Source organism: Rhagoletis pomonella, unplaced genomic scaffold, assembly GCF_013731165.1.
Source record: "Rhagoletis pomonella isolate Grant_MI unplaced genomic scaffold, Rhpom_1.0 Rhpom_scaffold_00002, whole genome shotgun sequence".
Classification (NCBI taxonomy): Eukaryota; Metazoa; Arthropoda; class Insecta; order Diptera; family Tephritidae; genus Rhagoletis; species Rhagoletis pomonella.
This window is the reverse complement of record NW_023458556.1, coordinates 9,254,826-9,275,802: the sequence shown is the minus strand read 5'-3', so window position 1 is coordinate 9,275,802 and position 20,977 is coordinate 9,254,826. Positions and strand designations below refer to the sequence as shown.

The following is a 20,977-nucleotide window of genomic DNA, read 5'->3' as shown; positions in this document are numbered from 1 at the left end:
ACATTGTAAAATGGGATTAAAAAGCGGTTTATCGATTGATTTCGATTACAGTAGGTATTTAGTCGCGCTGCTAAATCGCCTATCTGTCAGTTTTTGGCCCATAATATCGGGTCAAACTTTTGGTGCCAAAATATGATGCAGTGAAAACCAGTCTTTATGTATTCGTTTAATGTATTTGTGCAGAAATGGAAAATTTCAGAGTACTGTCCGAAGGTGTATGTAAAAATTGCGTAGACTAACGCCAGAGTTTTTCAACAGATAACAACCAATTTTGGTGTCGCTTTAACTAGGAGGGAAATAACCAGTCGGTGAACATTTTAAGGGCGGAATGACCACTTTTGAATTTATATCTTTTTGAGGAGTGTGTGCGATATGTGAAACAAGGTGATTCAGAACGCATGAAATGGTACAAAACTGTATTTTACTTCTGTACGTCTGGCAATCCTACGCGCGGGTGTTGTCACATTTTGTATCGACCCAGCTTATATTCAAATTTCTACACCAAACGGCTGATTGTTAACTCGGACGGCCGATTGACCGAAAAAAAATCACAGAAAGCGCGAAATGCACTTCCTGCAAAACGACGGTTTTCATAAAACGTTTGGAATACTTAGTATCGCTGCATGACTAAGCCACAGCCTGTAGGGCCAACTGTTTGGAAAAAATTAACATCACACTTGAAGCACCCTATAACTGAGTCATCAAACACGTCACCGCACACAGGTCCCAAATAGCAAAAAAGCTGGCCGAAAATAAAAAATACAGACTTTTAATTTCGATGTTTAATTTATGGCACTTTTATAAAGAATAAAATAAAACGGATATTTCTATAAAAAGATAGTGCTTAGTATGAAGTTCCTACTCTTGGACATAAGCGCAAAGCCGCAGCTCGCGAAATTGCTAGTTTTTTCTATTTTTAAAAATTATCACTTATAAATAATCTAAAAATAAGTAAGTTCATGATATTTATTAAAATACTACATTACAAATTATTTGTCTTTTAGTTTCATATTTAATATTGTGTTGACTGTACGAGTTCGAAATTTGTAAGTTGTTGAGCCACCAAAAAAAAAGTTCTACCCGGTACCGCTTTGGACTACTTATTGAACTATTCGTTATTGAGCCTTTAACATAAATTTAAAACTTTAGCTGCGTTTATCTGCGCGCTTAATTTTATTTTTAACCAGTACCCCTTAGATATATATGATATAAATGGGCGGTGTCACGCCCATTTTCCTAAAATTCTACGAAAAAAAAAATTTTTGCTAAAGAGCCATTGTATATATAAATTTTGAGTAAATATTGAGGAGTAGGAGTTCCTTAGCCCTACTGCTCAAAAACTCTGAACGTCCGATACATACACACACATAAATTCAAGGCCATATTTCTAGTAATTCGACGATTTTTATCCTATGTCACTGAGTAGGGTATCAGTTTGTTTGAAACTAAATTTTCTTTTAGGCAAAGTTGACAAAATTAAGAAAAATGGGGGGTTCTAAAATCTTCTGTTTTTTTTTTTTAATTGGATGGAAAATAATCAAGCTGTCAATAGATAAGTGATTCAAGTATTAAAATAAGGGTTTTTTTTATCAAAAACATGGCGGGTTCAGGAGCTATGATGAACCTATTTTCATATTGTACTCAACCCCAACTAAATTTTGTTTCGGGTGGATTTCGTGATTTTTTTCTTACAGCACCGTGTATTAGTAGTTAGCAACCCACAAAACCCAAAGTTTGTAATTTTTGTTGAATTTAATTGATTTTTTGAATATTCAGTCCGCCATTTTGGATTCGCCATTTTGAATTTTTCAAATCTTACATAAAATTTGTAATTAGCGACCCCAAAAATGCATTCCTATATTTCAGCATCTTAAGCTCTCACATTCCACTATTTTAGCCAGGGTGAAACAGTTTCACCAAACTTTAATGTCTAACGGTCTTGTCATCTATGAAGAATTTCATCGTAGGTAATCTAGAAGACATAGGCTTGCTATCGTTATAGTATCACAACAAGAAAACAATTTGCGGCCCATCCTAATACATTAAAAAGAAATTTGTAAACTAAAAGAGCACACCTTTCGAACATGTTTGATAGGCTAATCGAACATTTTCAACCATCAACCAACAGCAAACTACTGCAATGGTGAATAAAATTTGTGGAGTGTTTGCACCGTCAATGTCTGCCCAGCGTCACTACGCGCACGAGTTGAATGCGACGCATCAATGGCAACCGCACACTGTCAATCAAGCAGCAACAAGTAGCCATTGCAAAAACTATAAACGTATCTATTTAGTATGCCTGTACGGCGAAGGAATGTATGCAGTTAATGAAATAAATGCAATGTCAACTGAGGCGTATTCAGAAGAGAGCAACAAACAAGTAACAACAAAGTACCTCAGCAGCATCGGCAATAGTAGCAGCGAAGATAGCAACAACAATTGCGGCAGCAGATGCTTTTCTAGTCGTGTGTCCGTCCCCCCTTTATTAGATTTAATATCTGCCGCGTACCTACTAGCAGCGAAGAGCAGCTCACCAACAAGTATTTATTAATCTGGTCGACTGTGAATGGTGGGCTGCTGCGAACTATCAGCGCTACCAAAGAACTTTTAATATATTCAGTTGTTGTCGAATGCTCGAAGCATACGGAGCGGTAGCGCGAAAATACATAAAAATAGAACTTTTGACGGCGAGTTACATAAAGTTACTAGTTTAACTATTTAAGTGCATTCTGAGTTGTATCCAAAGTAATGAGGTTCTGATTGCTCGTTTGTACGCGAAAAAGTGTTTAAAAAGTAAGAGGGATTGTATAAAAAAAAAAAACATTTAATACATTAAAAATAATAATTATGGGAATTAAATTGAATGAAGAATAAAAAAATATGTAAATATAAGTTACATGCATAAAATAATGGCAACTGCGATGCAAATATTTAAATTTATGTAAAATTAAAGACACTGAGGGAAGGTGGGTTTCCAATCAGCTTCTATCAAACCGCTGCTTAGCCGTTTCATGGGACCCTGGATACAGAACGAAAACGGACGGAAATACCTGTGGTGACAATGCGTTTTCGCTGTTTCCTTTTAATTAATTTCCATTATTTTTAAATTAAAATACAGTTCACTCTCTAAAAAAATTTATAACTGACGCTTTTGTTTCCGTATAACGCATGCTCAGCGAAAATGCATTGCCCCTATTCAAGTGCATGGGAGTGTATAATAATGGGATTTTTTCAGCCTAAGTCTGCCCGCGTACATACTTATAGATAACAACATCGATTTTTATCTAAAAGCAAGTTGTTAAAGAATAACGCAGTTTTATTCAGGGACAGTAAAGGTCCATGGTCTTTACAATAAAATCATAATTTAACCATTAAAGTTAAACTTCTATTTTTCCGATCAAATTTAGCCATTATTTTATGATTTTTATTTTATCGATTAATTTTTTATTTTTATTTTTGCGATCATATTATAGCTGTTATTTTAAGATCGTAAAAATTTTAATTTGGTTATTTAACCGCAAAAAAAAATCCGAATAGAAAAAAAAAACAAATAACAATTTGGGAATAATCTAAAACCAAGAATCTATATATTTAACAGATATTTTCGGTCCGTGCTTTTATCCAGGCTTTAGTTTTCTTTTAAGAAAGAATAATTAATTTAATTTTAACTAATTTATTTCGTTTAGATTTTGTTTGTCATTTACTCATTATTATTAGTAGCAAAATTTATATAGAACTCTCCATTAATGTATATTTTTTATTAGTAGCTAATCTTTTTCTGCATAGTTTTTTAAATTAACGGATGCACTAAAGCGGATGCATCCCATCATCATGCGCCTGTTGTTGTTGTTGTTGTTGTTGTTCTTGTTTTGCTGTTAATGGTTGTTGTTGTTTATTTATAAATATTAGCTTACAGCAGCAGCGTCAGTTGATGTCGCCGCATCTCACTTAAATCACTCAAATGTGCAGCTAATGCCGCAAATGTACACAAACAAAACAAGCAAACACATGCATCGCCCCAACAGTAAATAAATAAATACAATTTGAACACACACACGCTTACATTAGATTTGTGTAAAGTGTAAAGTATACGCCCCGCCGTTCTACCGCACTACGCTGCGCGTACGATGTGCACCACATACATATGTGCATACATATGTACATACTATGTACATACTATGTACACACATACATACTTGTGTGCATATTTATACGTAGATATCTAAAGCTTAATGCGTTGGTTGATAAAAAATGAGCGAATCAGTATAAATGCTAAGATGCAATCAATTTATCAAACGATGAGTAGCAGCAGCGGCAGCAGAAATTCTGCGCAGTCACATTTTTTTTTCGTGGGGAGATGAAACCATGCAAGTATGCGGTGTGTATTTTTTCTATTGTTTTTGTTGAATGTGCAACAGGTGCGGTTGACTGCAGCGAGTCAATAAATAAGTTCGATACTTTTTTTGGGAGGGAAAATTAATTGACTAACTGAGAAAAATACAAGTTCATAAAAAATTTAGTTCTTCATAAACTAGGCCACTGTCATTTTATCATAAAAAAAAAAGAAAAGAATTTTCTTATTTATTATTTAAACAATGCCACTCTGTGATAGTATGAACATTTTCTGTTAACTTTCACCTAAGCAAATTTGGAAGTTTTCGAGGTCTCCTTTTTTTTTGTATTGAAGACATAGCATTGCTGCGGTTGCAAGCTATCGATAATCTCTTGGCCATTTCACCACAACAACCAAACCAGTTGTCGCTTGACGTCGCTTTTCCGAAAGTAGCAAAATGCTTTCTGTTGTTGTATAGAAAAGTGCACAAAATAAAATAATAAAACCAAAAAACCTGTTTACTAAAACTGTTTTGTAAAGTTCTCGCTAGCGGGTAATTGGAAATTTTAGAAAGATCTAAGTGAATGAGGGCACTGCAGCTGCGGTTGGCGTTAACAATGTACAAATAAAAGGTGTGTACTTGTACGATCAGAGGATATATAGGTTTAAAACCTCTTTTGCAGATATGACCCGCTTTGGGAAAGAAGCAAAATTTTACTTTTTCACTTATGTAGCTAAAAAAAAAAACCAAGTACATTCGACTGTTGATGAGCTGGATAGAATAGCGTCAACTATGGCATGTTTTGTGTCAAGTGGCTGGCTTGGGCTCAGTATTCATTTATCCGCGCCTGGAAAAGACCATTGCCTCACCATCTCACAGTGGTGAAATCAAAAAGTGGGGCTCAAAATAGTGTTCATCCAGTTCTTAACCGATTTGATATATTTTTGAATGAAAGCTGATGAGATAAAGATGAGAGTTTTGCAGTTTTATTTGTTTGTATTCAATTTTCTAGTGCTAAGTGCAGAGAATGTATCAATTTTGAAGAAAATCGATTCTCCCTGTTCCTGTTAATGATCGCTACATAATAAGAACTGGTTAAAAACAATTTTAGAGTTTCGACAATATAAAAAATTTACAAAAGAAAAATTTAAAATTTTATAAAAAATTTTCACAAAAATTAGTTTTTTACTTAATTTTTAGAAAAACTTTAAGTATGCGGTTTTAAAGCCTATTTAATTTTAGTACAATAACAATAGAGTGCAAGTTTCGAGTGTTTAATAAATCGCATTGATTTTTCTTCTTTGCTCACAATGCTAGGCATTTTCTTACACATCTGCAAAGTATGTACATATACTCGGAAAACTGTAGGCTAGATAGAGTAAAATTGTGTTTTTAGTTTTTCTCGCTGAAGGCAGGCTTTTTTTAACGACTTTGAAGTTTCAATAATATGATTTTTTTTTTTCATTCATTGCAATGTATGAAACATAGGTGAAAATCATATAATTTTTTATGCATAAAGACGAATTGGTAAAAAATTGTCTTGTTAAAATATTATCCTTGCATTTTCTTAAAAATGTATTGAAATGTTTTTTTGTTAAAGGTTTCGCTCCATTTCTTCGTATGAATAATAAAAAATTAGCAGTCAAAACTTGTCAATATACACAGGCTAAGAACGCAAATGGTTTTAGGGAAAAGCTTTATCGAGAAAGACTCGGAGGTTTGCCATTGCCTGTCGTAGGGAGGCCGCTTTTGAAAAAAAAAAACTTATTTAGATATTGCTCAGTCCCATCCGGTGGTAGTGCCCACCTCTAATCCCTCATTCTTAAATACATACTTATTAGGGTATGAATTACAAATATCTGCAAGCTGGAAATTGAATCAAAACAAACAAGTATGTATAAGAAAGAATAAAAAAGCTGACCAACCCATAAGCGAATGGCCTTTTAAGTATGCCAGACAATTATCCTTCTTTGTTTGGCAATATGTGTTCATTGTCTGATCAACAATCACATCATCGCACTTGCCGTTCGAGCCGTCATTCAAGTATACTCTTCTCTGGTCACTTGAACCACATGCGGCTAACTGTTCAAGAAGACACTTTACACTACTTACATACATATGTACATACTTAAACATACATACATATATATAAGTATGTAATTGTATGTACTGTATGTCATTATATGCATATGCACTCTATATACATATGTACGTATGCATGCATACCATGAAAATATCTACGTAGTAAGTGTTCAGCGATGTGCAGCTTAAAACACTTGGTTGGTTAAACATATTTAGTCGAACGCACTTGTTTGGTTGCTGCATGCCGCACTGTGGCAGCCACACACGCAGTTTAAGCTTCAAAGTGGCAAGCGACGTTTTACATTTTTTTTCTCTATAACGCGTTACTTTTTTCACTTGCAAATCTTAGACCGGTTACTAGTGCTTGAAGATGCCACAATTTGTTCCACATTTGTACAACTTAAAAGCGTTTACTCTTCAAGTTATGTACAATAATGTTAAAATTTAAATAATTTGCATTTAAAGCATTTATAAATATAAATAATCGCTTAAATTTTGCTGCCATTGACCATAATTGCATACTAAAATGCAGTCAACCTATCAGTAGTGCTATTAATAATTTTTTACGTGCTGGGGCTCGCATACATACTCCCAATATTATCAGTTCATTGTAATCGATAGCAGTTGCTTGTTATCGATATTGTTACATGTACGTATATTCCTTGTGTAATGAACCCCAATCAATGGGTCGCTAAAAATATCGATAACGATATCGATAAATGCAACAAACAATTTTCGATTAATCGATAACGAATGGGTGTGCTCTTCTTTGAAAATGCCAATATCTTGTTTGCTAAAAATGGAGAAACATTATTTCGTCATTAATCATCGCCTAAGAAAACAATAACTCACACAGTTATAGTTATACAGACGTATATGTACATCTGTACTTATGTATGTATGTATGTAAATCAGGGTCATAAAAAATACACAGGAAAGTCAAGATTTTGGAATTATCCTGTTGCCACCCGCAGAACTGAAGAATATCGAAAATAAGGAGACCCGTAATTTTTTATTTAGAAATCGGTTATTTTGATAATCGGTATATATATGGGTGTTTCCATGCAGCCGTACGCGACATTCGTACGCTTATGGAGTAACATAAATCTCTCAAAAATAGAAGTTACTGAAAAACAAGATTACGGTTATGTTGCAACCCAAGGGTACTATGTTTGAGAGAAATATAAGCAAAAATATTTTGGTAGATTTTGTATATAAATCGATTCGTAGAATTTTTCTCAAATGAATGCAAATATTTTTTTCTTCGTGATTATATGTATTCTCTAACTAGAAAACTACTGTTATACCCATTTTTATATAAATTGTACACATTAATTTTCGTAAAATTGCTAAAAAATCATAAAATTTACATAAATATTGGTTGATTGAATAAGAATTCGTCCAATCAGAAATCTTCAAAGAATTAAATTACAATACATATTTAACTGTAAAATTTTACTAATTGGAAAAAATAGCTTTGAACAACCCTAATGCATATATTTATGTAGGTATGTATGTACGTATGTATGTTGAACTAATGCATTGCTATCGTTGGCAGCTTCATCTGCGCCAGCACGAACTCGAATCATTGTCGCTACAGCGCCACCGTGACGAAAAGCTTGAAACGAGCTACAGCTGCGGCCTCTGTATACTTAATATTGTTCTCGCACCTAGTCTTTTTTTTTTTTTTTTTGAATGCAATCGCAGTCGAAACGTAGTAGAGCTTAATTTTTCATACGCTATATTTCCATCTGCTACGCTGGGTAAATTGCAAATAAACAATTTAAATGCCATTCATTATTCTGAAATGTTATTGAGTTAAATTAGAAAATAAGCGAATGGAGCGGGCGACCGAGGTCCGCAGCGAATAGGCAGGCAAGCAAGCGGGCGAAATCAAAATCCAACGACAGTTGGTGACTTTCCCGCAACGCTGTACGCGGTTTACAATGATATATGTATGTGTGTGTGTGTATGTCCAAATATTTGTATGCATTTATGTATGTATGTATGTATGTTTGTACGTACACTTTCATATAAATTTGCGGTAATTTTTACAATCATAATTTTTTTTGTTTCTAAAAAATTTAAAATTTTCATTTCTTATACAAACATAAGTACAGACGTAAGTATGTAAGTATGAATGTCCACACTTTTGTACGAGTATATGCAGCTGGTCGGTTGAATGGTCAACCAAATGTTTGACTCGTCGTTGTTTATAGAAATTATTTTTCTTTTATTGCCAATCGCCAGCGAGTGTACATACACAGAAAATCGCTGCTGACCTCTGGTCTGCCAGTTTAATCCGCCAACAGCCGTTGTGCAGTGAAGAGTTTTGCGCGCGCACGCGTCTTCTTCGCATTTTATCACATCACAATCAACAACCGCCAAACAGGCAGGGATCGGTTGAACCGCAACGTTTGACCATTAAATTTAATGTCGCGGATGAAAGTGATTTACTCCGCTCGTTTTCTAAGTGAATCGTACTTAAAGTTTTTGCTGGCGTACTCTTAGTACACACACACATAGTTAGTTAGTGGTCGTCGTCGGTGTTGTGAATTGCATCTACGTTTCATAGCTAGAGATGTATGTATGTATGTGTGATGTAATTATAGTGTTGTAATTATTTTTATTTTATTTTTACCTTAACGCGTTCAAGTTCGTAAATTTAAGTCAAGAAAAGAAATCAAGACTTTGTAATAAATGCTCGTGAAAACAATATTAAACGGTATATAAAATTGTAAATATGTACCCGTTTGTATGTGTATAGGGCTGAAAAAGTTTCGTTCAACATAAACATGAAACATATATACATACATATGTATGTACCTAAATGCGGTTAAGGTTTATTACAAGGAAAACAAGCAAAAATTGAATAAGTAAAAGAAAAGTATGAAAAATTTACAAGGTTCTGTGTTATACAAAAATTTCCGGGACCCGGGGGGCGGGGGGGCTGTTTTTGAAATCAAAACTATTATACAAACACATCTTTTTAAATATAAATGAGAGCCTTTGATAGTAATTACGCAACTGTGCCATTCTTCATAATAGCATCAAGAATTAAAATTTAGAGTCAAATATTTACTTTCTGGATTTGAATGCATTAGAATGTATCTTAGACATTCTAGACCGGTTTGATAGAAGACGTTATTAAAAAGCGGATATTTTGTATTTGCAACAGACTACTTTTTTTTCTAAAAATATCTAACATTATTGCAACAGGTTGGTTAGCAAAAGTTTCCGTTTCGAAATTAATTATTTTTCTTTTATTTTACTTGAATCCCCTTGGGAATCCCCAGCAAGATTTCGATTGCCATCCTAGTTGTGTGCAAATGATCACCTTCATACCTTCAATCGTTTATCGGTTTGGGCCGAGACCAAAAAAGCTTCTCCAAGTGCCTCTCTCCTGTGCGAATTTGCGCCACTTAGTCATCTCAAGTGCAGACAGATCCTCCCGCACTTAGTCCTTGAATGTGTTCGTGGGCGCCCATTAGTGCAGAGTCGAAGGATCTTTTCACCGGAGCGTCGTCCATGCGTACAACATGTCCAAACCAGTGCAATCGTTGTATTTTGATGCGCTTACCTATGTGAATGTTGTTAAAAAGATCATACAGTTCATACAGACTAAAGTAGCCTCTAACCAGCATATATGGAGTAATTCCCGCGATCCTAATGAGTGTCATCCTTCAAAAACTAATTAGAAACTAGGCGAAGAGACTTAAATCAGGGGAGTGAGGGGCCCACTCAACGGCTTCCACGTGTTGCAGTCACAGAATCCATTGTTCCCTGCTCACGGTGTGTTGACTACAGAAAACCTTTTCGTTCACACTTCCTGCCCAAGGACTCGTTCAGTTACTTTCAGAAATATGCGATTCCATTATGCCGCATCCTGTATCAACTCACCGACAATGTCTGCCCAAAACCTTTATTCCTTTCTACATTCAGAGCCAGATAAAGCGGTGATAAGACCCATCTCGAGAATTAGCCAGAAGAGGGGTGAGGCCTTCAGTGAGCCCAGTCACGAACCGAGTACTTTGGCTTTATCCGGCTGCAGTGCTAGAAAAAGACCCACCTCTGCACGGGAGATCCCGAGGCCAGTTCTTCTAACAAAATTTAAATGTATCGGGAGATCTGTAGTGCAGACAACGAGCGTCCTGTGTCCTCAAGAAGTATAGTTAGCTGCCAATGGCGACACAGCCAGCTTGTTGACCTGAGATATGGCCAAGGTTTCCATCAGAGCAATCTCTGCTATGGCCGATCGTCGTCTTCCCAGCTTATCGATAAAAAAAGATCAAAATGATTTCGTGAAGGTGCCAGCATACATTTTGTAGCCAAAGTTGAAGTATGATAATGGCAAGGACACAAAGCGCCAGCAAGCTGTTGAGGAAGACCATGAAAACAAAAGATCAGAAGATCACAGTAGAGGTAGGAAACCCCAAATCCACTATTAGCCATGGGGTTACATGAATATGTTTGTAAGTTTCCTGTGATGACAGTAGATTCATTGAGCTGTACAAACCCAGTCGGAAAAGTAGTAATGCATGTGTTTAATATGCAATCAGCATTGTTATGAATCCCAAAGATTTCATATTAAATGACATACATTTCTCGATGCTAGGCAATTGCCATGGGGAAAAAATCCATTTTCGAATGTAAAAAGCGTGGTTTTAATGATTATTCTTTCCAACACTATACATTACATTTTCCCACTGGGAAGCTGCGGTCGATAAAATTGGCCAAGTTTACACAAGAAAAATGTACGAAATATGATTTAATTCTGCTTTAGCGAAGATGCTTATCAACCTGTTGCCGTGCAGCACGTCGATGATAAGTACTTATACATATGTAGTATGTGTGTGCATATATAAATTTCGCTGTATTTAAGATTTTTTCTAAGCATAATTTGTGTTGGTATATCTAGTGGGTGTTGTCATGTTCTTCAGATTCCCAAAGCTAATTACGCTAAGATAAATTAAAATAAATAAGAAAAAGAGGAACTAAATAAATAAAGCAACACGTTGTTTAACGGATTAGATCAGCTCACCGAATGTGTAGTTAACAGCAGCTAGAAGGTCAACATATTTTTTTTGTAATTTTAAAGCAATTTTTTTTAGCTCAAATCTCTAGCAACTCTAAGCAGTCACGTATGCAAATGGTAGTTATCTTATCAGCACACATGGTTTTTTAGCGTACATTTCTATAAGATAATTTGTTGAATTAGTAAATACATACATACTTATAAGCGTGAAAGAACATTCAACTAGCTTAGAAGTTTTCTGTTTTATAAAAAATTTTTAAGAAACCTGGTGTAAATGTAAAAGTATTCGGTGCAACGTCTAACTGCCTGTGGTGACATACAAATGTACATACATATGTATGCTTGTCTTATGCAATAAAATATGTACATATATATATATATGCCCACAAGTACATACCTATTAATTGGCTTTTACAGCTGGAATGCAAACCCCTGCTGGAGATGAGCGGAAGCCATTTGTTATTATTTTTATTATTTAGATATTTAGGGCACATGCAAATATTATTTAAATTGATTTCGTCTCTCTCTTAGGGTGTCGCACTGGAGCTTATGATTTTGCACTTAAATTTGCATTGCTTTGCTTGTGAACTGAATTGCTTCACAGAGCTTATACACATACATAATACTTATCCGCGACTATGATTTATTTTAGTTTTATGATTTCATTTTAACTGACCTCATTCTGTTTGTTTTTAGTTCATTTGTCATTTTTGTGCGGAAATGTATCAACATATTATATATATATATATATACATCTATAGTGGTCGTTCACGAATCTTATATTGTGCGCCTAATTGGTAAAATCGAAAAATTCATTAAATCGAATAAATTTTATATTTTTTTATCTTACCGCTAATAAATAACAGAATGTGTTTTATTTAATTTTATTATTATTTATATCTATTTTTAACTTTATTATATTTAGGGCCTTTTTCTCAAGTAAGTTTTAAAATTTATTTGCCTCTTAAACAGAAATTTTGTTCTGAAAAAATTTTAAAATGCATCTGATTTCAAACACAATTTTTTTTTCAGAACAAATTTGGGTTTAAAAGACAGAAAATTAATTTCAATAACAACAATAGTCGAACATTTCCGTTTTCTTATGAATAGTCAATTAATCCAAAGTCAGTGGTAATTTGATGTTAAAACAAACTTTTTTATGCAGATGAACAACAAAAATTTAACTACCGTTGATTAAAAAAAACTTTGTTATTGAAAAAATTCTCTAGCATACGTAATATATCTAGAAACATTACTGAGATAATTTTGTTGATTCGTTATTCCGAAAGTGCTTTATACTGAGCGACTACTGTATTTACCGTTGCTACCTATATGTACATATACATGTATGTGCAATTTTTACTGCAGAATTATGCAATAATCTGTGTAAACAGCAGCGGAAAGATTCTTTAATAAATTAAGTCGGAGTTATCAGTGCCGACCCACTTTTCTGTATCTGTGGATTTATGACCAGATTTTTTGGGTTTAAAAATTGCTACATAAAAAATCATAAATAATTACGTCAATGAAAACAGAATTTTAGAAAAACTCTGCTTGCTTTTAGAAGAAAGTGGTTGGTGACAAAATGCGCTGAGACGTCTTCAGCAAAGTACATATCTGTGTTCGTATGAAATATTTAGTAGCTTATGTCGGTAAGCTGGCTTTAGTATAATACGGCATTGCCTTTATTCTTTAAAGTTTAAATTATGATTCATAATCATTGCAAGCACACACACACTTAGTTCTCATGAATGATATCTTATTTATTACAGCAATAAAAACAGCTATAAATAAACAACAAAATGGGCAATGCAGGATATACGTGCATTCGAAGGACGTTTTGCTGGCTTAATATAATTTTATGGGTAAGTTTAATTAACTAATATGTATGGACTCTTTAGGCGGCGACATTTGTATATCAGCCGCCTATCTGTATACTATTTAAAACAGTGGTAAATATGAAGGCCCTCAAAGTAGGCTTACACAAAGAAAAGTACCTCATAAACGAGAACAAAATGCGTAGGATAACCGCACAGGTTTTCTGCAACTAAAAAGTCCTCTTATTGCATGAAGAAAAATATTATTATTTAGTAGGGTGTGTGAGAAACTCTTCTATATTTTGTAAGGTTGCTTTTTTAAAAATCAATAAGGCAAAACTGAACTGACCTTTGTGGATCCCGAAATTAACTTTCAGTGTAAAATGCAGATATTTCTTTCCGATGGGTGTCGCTGGGGCCGATGTTTTTGGAAATACCCAGTTTATCGCATCACCTAGAGTAAAATTAAATACATATGTACCTAGAATTATGAATATATGTTAGTAGAGACCGAATTGGTTTTATGTCTAAGGTAGAACGCTTGTAAAAAATGTAAGCAAAATGCACATGCTCTGCGTAATTTTCTGAAAAAAACGATAAAGCTGTAGCTGAAGTAAATGTTTGAGTTTAACGAAGTGGTATCAAATAAGTTAGGTTATGCTAGGAATGTTCCATACTTTAATTCGTAGGCAAATTTGTCCATTGAGAGTGACCTCTACAAATTAGTGACCTCTACAAATTGTAGCCTGCCGATGTCTGTATACTATTGGCTTTATTCGTAAAAAATAAAGTAGCTTTATAAAAGGTTTATAAATTGAAAAATGTATGAAAAGGTCTTTAAACCTATTTTGTTTTTTATGAATGAATATTAATATGGCGGATCTTTATAAGAGCAACAGTAGCCAAATCAACAATTTTTAGAATTCTTGTCTGTCTGTCTGTTTGTATGTTTGTACGCACATCACACGAAAACTAATGCATGGAATTGAATGCAGTTATCACCGATCTATTTCTAGAGGCCTAGTTTAAAATATAGCAGGAAAAAATGGTGAGTTGCCACCTGTTAGAAAATTGCAGTTTAAGTAAATTGATAAGGTAAAGTAAATCTTGCAATATGGCTGTCAAAAGAAAGAGGTTTAAGAAGACTTACAGCCGAAAATATTTTTATGAAAGGTTACCACCTGTTTGAAATTTTAATTTAATTTAATTGATGAGATAAATTGAATATTGCAATATGGGCATCAAATTGAAGAAGTTTAGGAAAGTTTACTGCCGGATATATTTTTGAGGAGGATTGCCACCTATTTTGAAAATTTTATTCCATTAAAATTGGCAAAATAAATGAAATATTACAATACCGGTATCAAACAATAGAAAAATACTTTTAAGACGCAGTGAATTTTCTGATCTTAAATACATTTTTTATTTCATCCGACCGATTCATTGTGAAGGTACTTGGTATGTGAATTACCTTTGGCATAGTTGCAGACTCATCTCAATATTTATGTAGTCGGTTAGCAGTGATTGGATAATTCGTATTTATTTCTCATTTGTGCCCTTACCCGGATCTTTTTTTTTTGGGAAAACGATTATTGATTACATAAATTCATCTCTTGAAAGAGTTTATATTTACAGTACATACATTTGGTACTTATCTACATAACTACATATGTACATATACACTGAGGGAAATAATGCATAGTAAAAATGAATACCTTATATTTGATTATCGTTTCAAAATGTTCGTATTTAAAAATAATATTTTCGTACAAAATTTATTACGCACGTATTTGACTGTTCACATCTGAGTATGTATATGTAAGTGTACATACGCACCCCAAGCATGCAGAGCGCCGCTCTGAGAGCGCGGTGACAACACACGCATACATACATAGCACATGTTTATCCGTACAAATCGCGTGCTGTGGTGTTGATGGATATTCAACATTTGAAAGAAAATTTATATGCCTGGGTGTAGCTGAGTGCGCAAAGATGCTTGCCACAAGTTGTTGATATCCGGAGATGGTCGGGTTCGAATTCCACTGCAGGCAACATGCAACTTAAATTTTTCTTTTTTGTTTTTCTCTTGATTATTCACTTCACGGATGCTTTTTCAGTACGAACGCGGTCATTTTAAAATGCGCGTAATTGAATTGAATATTTACCAATATACAGTACTTTCGTTGACGTTTATAATAAGATCAATTACGTTTCTATTTGATTTTAATATTTTTTTCCCTCAGTGTAGGTAGGGTGGTAAAAAAAAAAAAGTTTAATATGGTAAGCTCTCACCCCTATGGTTTATCTAAATGCATAAAAGAATAACCGTATTTTATGTTAAAAAAAAAGATATTTAGAACTGCCTCAAAGCCCATGAAGTTTTCCATATGGAGAAAACACTTAGAATTCTTGAAAATCAACATCGAAAAGATCGCAAAACTCTGTTTATCTTCAACAGACTTCCAATAATAATATCCATTTGTTTATTTTACCATTTTTAAATACTAACGACTTTTTATATGGCACCCCTATTGCGGTTTTTGGGGTATCTTTATAAAATAGTTTATACTAAAAAATGGTTAAATAAAAAATTGGGTATTGTTATTGGAAGTCTCCTGAAGTGAAACAAATCTTTTTTCTTTTAACACAAAAATACGAATATTCGTTTTGCATTTCAAAAAAATCCCATCGGTGAAAGCGTAACATTTTAAATCATTCATTACCCCCCAGCATGTGTTTTTGAACCACCCTTATGCACATGCATATGTTGAAAGGCTAATAAGATTTCAATGCCAGCCTCACATTTTCCCACACATTGAAATACGATTTTTGAATAATGAGAATTGTGTTGATGCTTTAATGAGCCAAAAATGACGATGCGCTTCACGGCAGGTAATTACGTACATATACATATGTACATATGTATGTGTGTAGCTGAAGTGTTGTTCACCTTTTCTTGCTGCCACCAATGCCGGCAAACATACATTCATACATATAGATGCGTCTGCAGCGGAAATTGATGTGTTTTCCGATTTTCGAACTATACATATACACTAACTATAATGCGCGGCAATAGCAACAATAATGCACCCAATAAGTTAACAAAGCAGAGCATAAGAAAATGTCTGTGAGAATGGAGGCGTGCATGATTGCATACAATGGACACCGAAACCGGCGTCAACACCAGCGTAGTATTTATTGTGCAAACTTTATAGACTCTGCTGGCATGTGAGATACATAAGTATGTACATATGTATGTATGTATGTACATATGGAGGTGCAATGACGGTCGGCGACGTGTCGCTGCTAATGAGCGCTGCACATGCAATACTTCATTTAATGATTATATTTGAATGAAAATTACAGTAAATTTACTCTACTTGATTAAGTTTGTTTTGCATAAGTTGCCCAATTTGGCAGAGTAGCGATTGTTTTTTTTTTTTAGTAAAAAAACGTGTCGCCACAATTGCCTCAGCGGCTTAAAATTGGGCAAATGCATTTCTTTGCAACTCATTAGAACGCACAAAAACCCACTTAACATTCTCAAGCAATTCCGCAATCAAACTTTTTTTTTTCAGCTTTGCAGTTGCGCTTTTCTTGGTGTCGGAGTCTGGCTGCGGCTGTCGTATGAGGGCTACGCCACACTGCTGCCTGATCATCACGTCTTAAGCGCCGAGTCGATTTTCTTAGCGATCGGTGTGGTCGGCTTTGTTGTCTCATTTTTTGGCTGCTGTGGAGCTTGGGTGCAATCGCGTTGTTTCTTAGTGCTGGTAAGCTTTAGCTGTAGTGGAAATGTTTATGCTGTTAATTTTTATTGTCACTGCTTGGGTGAATTTAATACATTTTTTTTTTTTGTTCTTCCATTGTAGTACTTCCTGTTGATTGTTATGCTCTTCCTGAGCGAGTTTCTGATTGGCTCTATTGCCTTCCTCTTCCGCGGCGGTTTAGGGCGCACTTTTGCCAATGAGTTACGTTTCGGCATCGAGCTACATTATAACGCTTCGGATCGTGGCAGTTTGGTGGCGCCATCTGTGGCCGCCATTTGGGACAGTGTACAGCAATCGGTGAGTGGAAGAAGGATTTCTTAAGCCAAATGCCCACTAAATAGAATGATTTTATTTTAATGTTTATAGTTCGAATGCTGTGGCGTATCCTCGTATGAAGACTGGTATGATATTCAGTCGTGGAGTGGCAAACGTTGGGTACCCGAGTCGTGTTGTCGGCCTTCGGAGGCGCGTAGCATATTGACCGAGGGTTCTGGAGACAGTTTTCTGCGAGTCGATTGTGGGAAGTAAGTAAAGTCTCATTATTATATGTATTCTTATATATAAGTGTTACAAAAGTTACTTAACAGAGGTTCCTATCGCCTCAGAAGTAATAACAATTTATAAATATTTATTCTGGGTTTAAGCAAGGATTAAACGATTTGTACAATTGTAAATTTTGGCACTTACACATGTTGTTTGGAAATTCTCTTATTAAGCTTAATTACTTACTTAATTTCTCCTGATGAACTCCCGTTACTTTTTAGATCTGTGGAAAGTGGTTCCTAGATTTTGTTCAAGTCACTGATAAATTTTGTTTACTAAGTTCAATCAGTGACAATTGGATACAAAAAAATTTACATATTTGAAAGTCTTCATACTAGTTATACTTATAGGAATTGTCGTTTTGGCGGCGTTTCTCAAGGCTGTACTGTAGGAATAAGGAATCAGGTATAACAACCTTGCAAAACCAAAGTTCCCGAAATCTTTAAGAGTATCCAAATTGTTTAAAGATTTTTTACGACCCTTCAACGAAAATAAAATAAAGTGGATGACACGAACTCTGAAAGGAATTTCTGTAGAATTTCTGAAGGCGGATTCATTGCTCACGAAAGGAAATGCCTGAAGGTAGATTAATTCAATAGTTCTGCACTTTTCGTTCTATCAAAATGATAACGTGCGGCGTTGCCAACATTAATAAAATTTAATTCGTAATTTGAAGTTTGAAGTTCAAGTGTTTTACACATATTTTTCTTATGCTGAGCTTTTATTTTAAATAATTATAACAACAACCACATGGAATAAAACTTCTGAAGTAGAGGTATGAATCCTCCTGTAAACACAGTTCTCATTACTTTACCGATTTTCTTCCGAAATTTCGTAAAAGCATGGAAGTGTGTACATAGTATTTTGTTTTAGAAAGTTCGGTAAATAATCAAAAAAGGGAATTAATGAGATCTATACAAATTCTTTAAAATTTCTGTACTTTTTAGAAGACTCGGAAAACAAAGCTTGTAGGCAGAGCCGGATTTAGAATGTGGGGGCGCCTTTTTGAGCTAGTAATTAAATACAATTAATTTGAAAAATTATTATATTTTCATTTCAACAGCATGTATAGTTAATTATTAACTTCTAATCACGTGTTTTCTTTTAAAATTCTCGCCTGAATTCCTTTGTACTTGTCGCTCATGTTGCATCCAGTATTAACCAACTGACCACGGCAGCCTTGTGTATTTCTGCCTGTAATTTCTCACCCTTCAAAGATATTATTTATCGCTGGTAGTTGAGGATAAATAATTCACTCGCCCTCGTCCCTTATTTCCGTATTCTTTTACATGTCCGGGAGTCATTCTGAGCTATTAGTTCCAGCATTCTACGGAAATGTCCATTATTGGGTAAGTCGAGAATTTGGTCAGAGCCAGGAGGCGCTAAGCTAGGTTCCGCAAGATGTATTGATGGTGCTGACAAATATTCTTAATACCTAGGGATCTTTTCTGTAATCTCTGAAAAAATATTTTTATTGTTCCCTCGTTATCACATGTGGGGGCTCTAGGCTGCGGCCCCGTCGGCCCGCCCTTAAACCGGCACTGCTTGTAGAGCATCTGAAAAAAATTACTGTTTAGTGCTGAGCTTGGTGCATCAGCATCATTGGCCCATCTCTTTTCGAAAATGACGTTAATAAGGCCGTCCATATCAACGGCCCAAACTGAACGATCTGGACGTGTGAATATTGATGTAATTTGAGCAGAGGTCACGTGAAAAATAATGAGGTCCACAAAAATGTCAATATTAAAAAATAAAATTTTGGTGTCGCTTAGGGTTTGAAAAAAATTAATTTGTATTTTGATCAGCTATAGTTCAGCGAGTTTATGAATTAATTTGAATTAGTTTTATTAATAAGTAAAATTTTTCAGATTTCGAGTCAACATTTTGTTGATTTTTTGCGATTTAAAATATATACATTTGTTCAAAACCTGGTAGTGACCCCTAAAAGTTTGTCTAAAATTTTAAATATTCCTAGCTGTCTTTATTTGTACGTAGCACAAAATAAAGGGGTGCGCCATAAAAAATTAAGATGTTTACATTTTTATCACCACCCTAATGTACATATATGTAATTTTTTAATATGAAAAGCGATAACAAACAACCTCTGCTTCTCCAAATTAAATTAGTATTGATCTTTCATTTACATACATATATACAAACCAATTTGTTCTCACATCCTTTCTTATTTTTTTAGATCCGAAAATCCCAGCCTCTGGTGGAGTAGGGGTTGCGCGCATTCATTGCAAGCCTGGTTCCAAGGTCAACTGAATGTGGTTGGTGCTGTTGCCTTGGGCATTGCATTCGTACAACTCTTCGGCTTAATTACGTCGATGCTGCTCTTCTGCACCGTAAAACACAAAAAGGAAACGGAGACCTATAAATCCTATTCGCCATCGATTGATCCGCAAACACGAACGAGTAGTTGGGAGGACTGAAGCCGACTTTAGCGTTGTGCTGAATGCAACGATAGTATTCTTATCATATCTTATTGATTAATGGCATTTAAATTAAGATACTATTTATCTACGAACTAATGAAGTGAGAAACGATTAGGATTAGTCATTAAAATACATATATTTGATATAGTAATCGTAAACGATTTTTAGTATTATATTATACATACACACACATACATAGATATAACATGTATGCAAATTGTGCCAAAAATATTTAGTAAGTTATCTACAGAGATGTTTTACGTAATTTATAGTGGGCCGAATATTAAAAACCAGCATTTCAGACATTGCAGAGAAGAACGAATGCCCGCCTGCTAAATTTCTTTTATTATTGCATTTCGTTATTCAAGAGCTTAACGAATTTGCAATGCAATTTTTTATTAATTCTACTGCATAAACTGCCAATTAGCGTTCAAATCTATATTCTATAATACGAACACCTTGAAAAATGTGTTTTTGCAGATTAAAAATTCTGAGAAAAAACATAATGAGGTTTGGAAAATTTAGACCCCTCATAAGGAATTTCTGAATTTTAGAAAATACACTTAGCTAAAGCATTTGTCAATTGAAATAGGTGATTAATACGAATGTATAATTATTAGAAAATTAAAAAAAAAAAATTAACAAATCTTATAACGCAGAATTTTCATCCTGATTGTAGTGTTCTTAGGTATAAGTATGTACGCATCTACATAAATGCTAACGTCGAACTCAAGTGCATACTCGGCCTCGGACTACCGAATGTATGTACATATGTTCAAATTAAAGTCATCCGTTGATTTTTTTTTTGTATTTGTTAAACGATGTTAAATACATTTTAGTTTTATGCTTAAATTCTTGTTTCATGTAATCAGTACGCAAGCAGAAACCAAAATTAAGAATTTAATGTTAAAATAATAAATTATTTATTGAAAAAGTAAAAATAAAAATAACATTAACATCA

General features: G+C 34.4%; 1 protein-coding gene across 5 annotated transcripts; it reads left to right on the top strand.

The window, feature by feature from the left end:
- Positions 1-2,611: 2,611 nt before the first annotated feature.
- LOC118733019 (tetraspanin-9) lies at positions 2,612-20,923 on the top strand. Of its 5 annotated transcripts, none has more exons than XM_036462175.1 (6): positions 2,612-2,793; positions 13,224-13,316; positions 16,847-17,038; positions 17,138-17,332; positions 17,402-17,559; positions 19,773-20,923. In XM_036462175.1, exons 2-6 carry the CDS (start codon positions 13,254-13,256, stop codon positions 20,011-20,013), a joined length of 849 nt encoding a protein of 282 aa, XP_036318068.1. In that variant the 5' UTR covers positions 2,612-2,793; positions 13,224-13,253; the 3' UTR covers positions 20,014-20,923. The 5 variants fall into 5 exon arrangements, with proteins under 5 accessions (XP_036318068.1, XP_036318064.1, XP_036318065.1 ...); XM_036462171.1 differs by lacking the exon at positions 2,612-2,793 and adding an exon at positions 8,684-8,999; XM_036462172.1 differs by lacking the exon at positions 2,612-2,793 and adding an exon at positions 8,684-9,003.
- Positions 20,924-20,977: the final 54 nt, after the last annotated feature.

Coding starts and splice junctions, on each gene's coding strand:
- LOC118733019 (XM_036462175.1), top strand. CDS start 13,254: ATGGGCAATGCAGGATATACGTGCATTCGAAGGACGTTTTGCTGGCTT. Junction 13,317..16,846: donor GGCTTAATATAATTTTATGG/GTAAGTTTAATT, acceptor TTTTTTTTTCAG/CTTTGCAGTTGCGCTTTTCT. Junction 17,039..17,137: donor CGCGTTGTTTCTTAGTGCTG/GTAAGCTTTAGC, acceptor CTTCCATTGTAG/TACTTCCTGTTGATTGTTAT.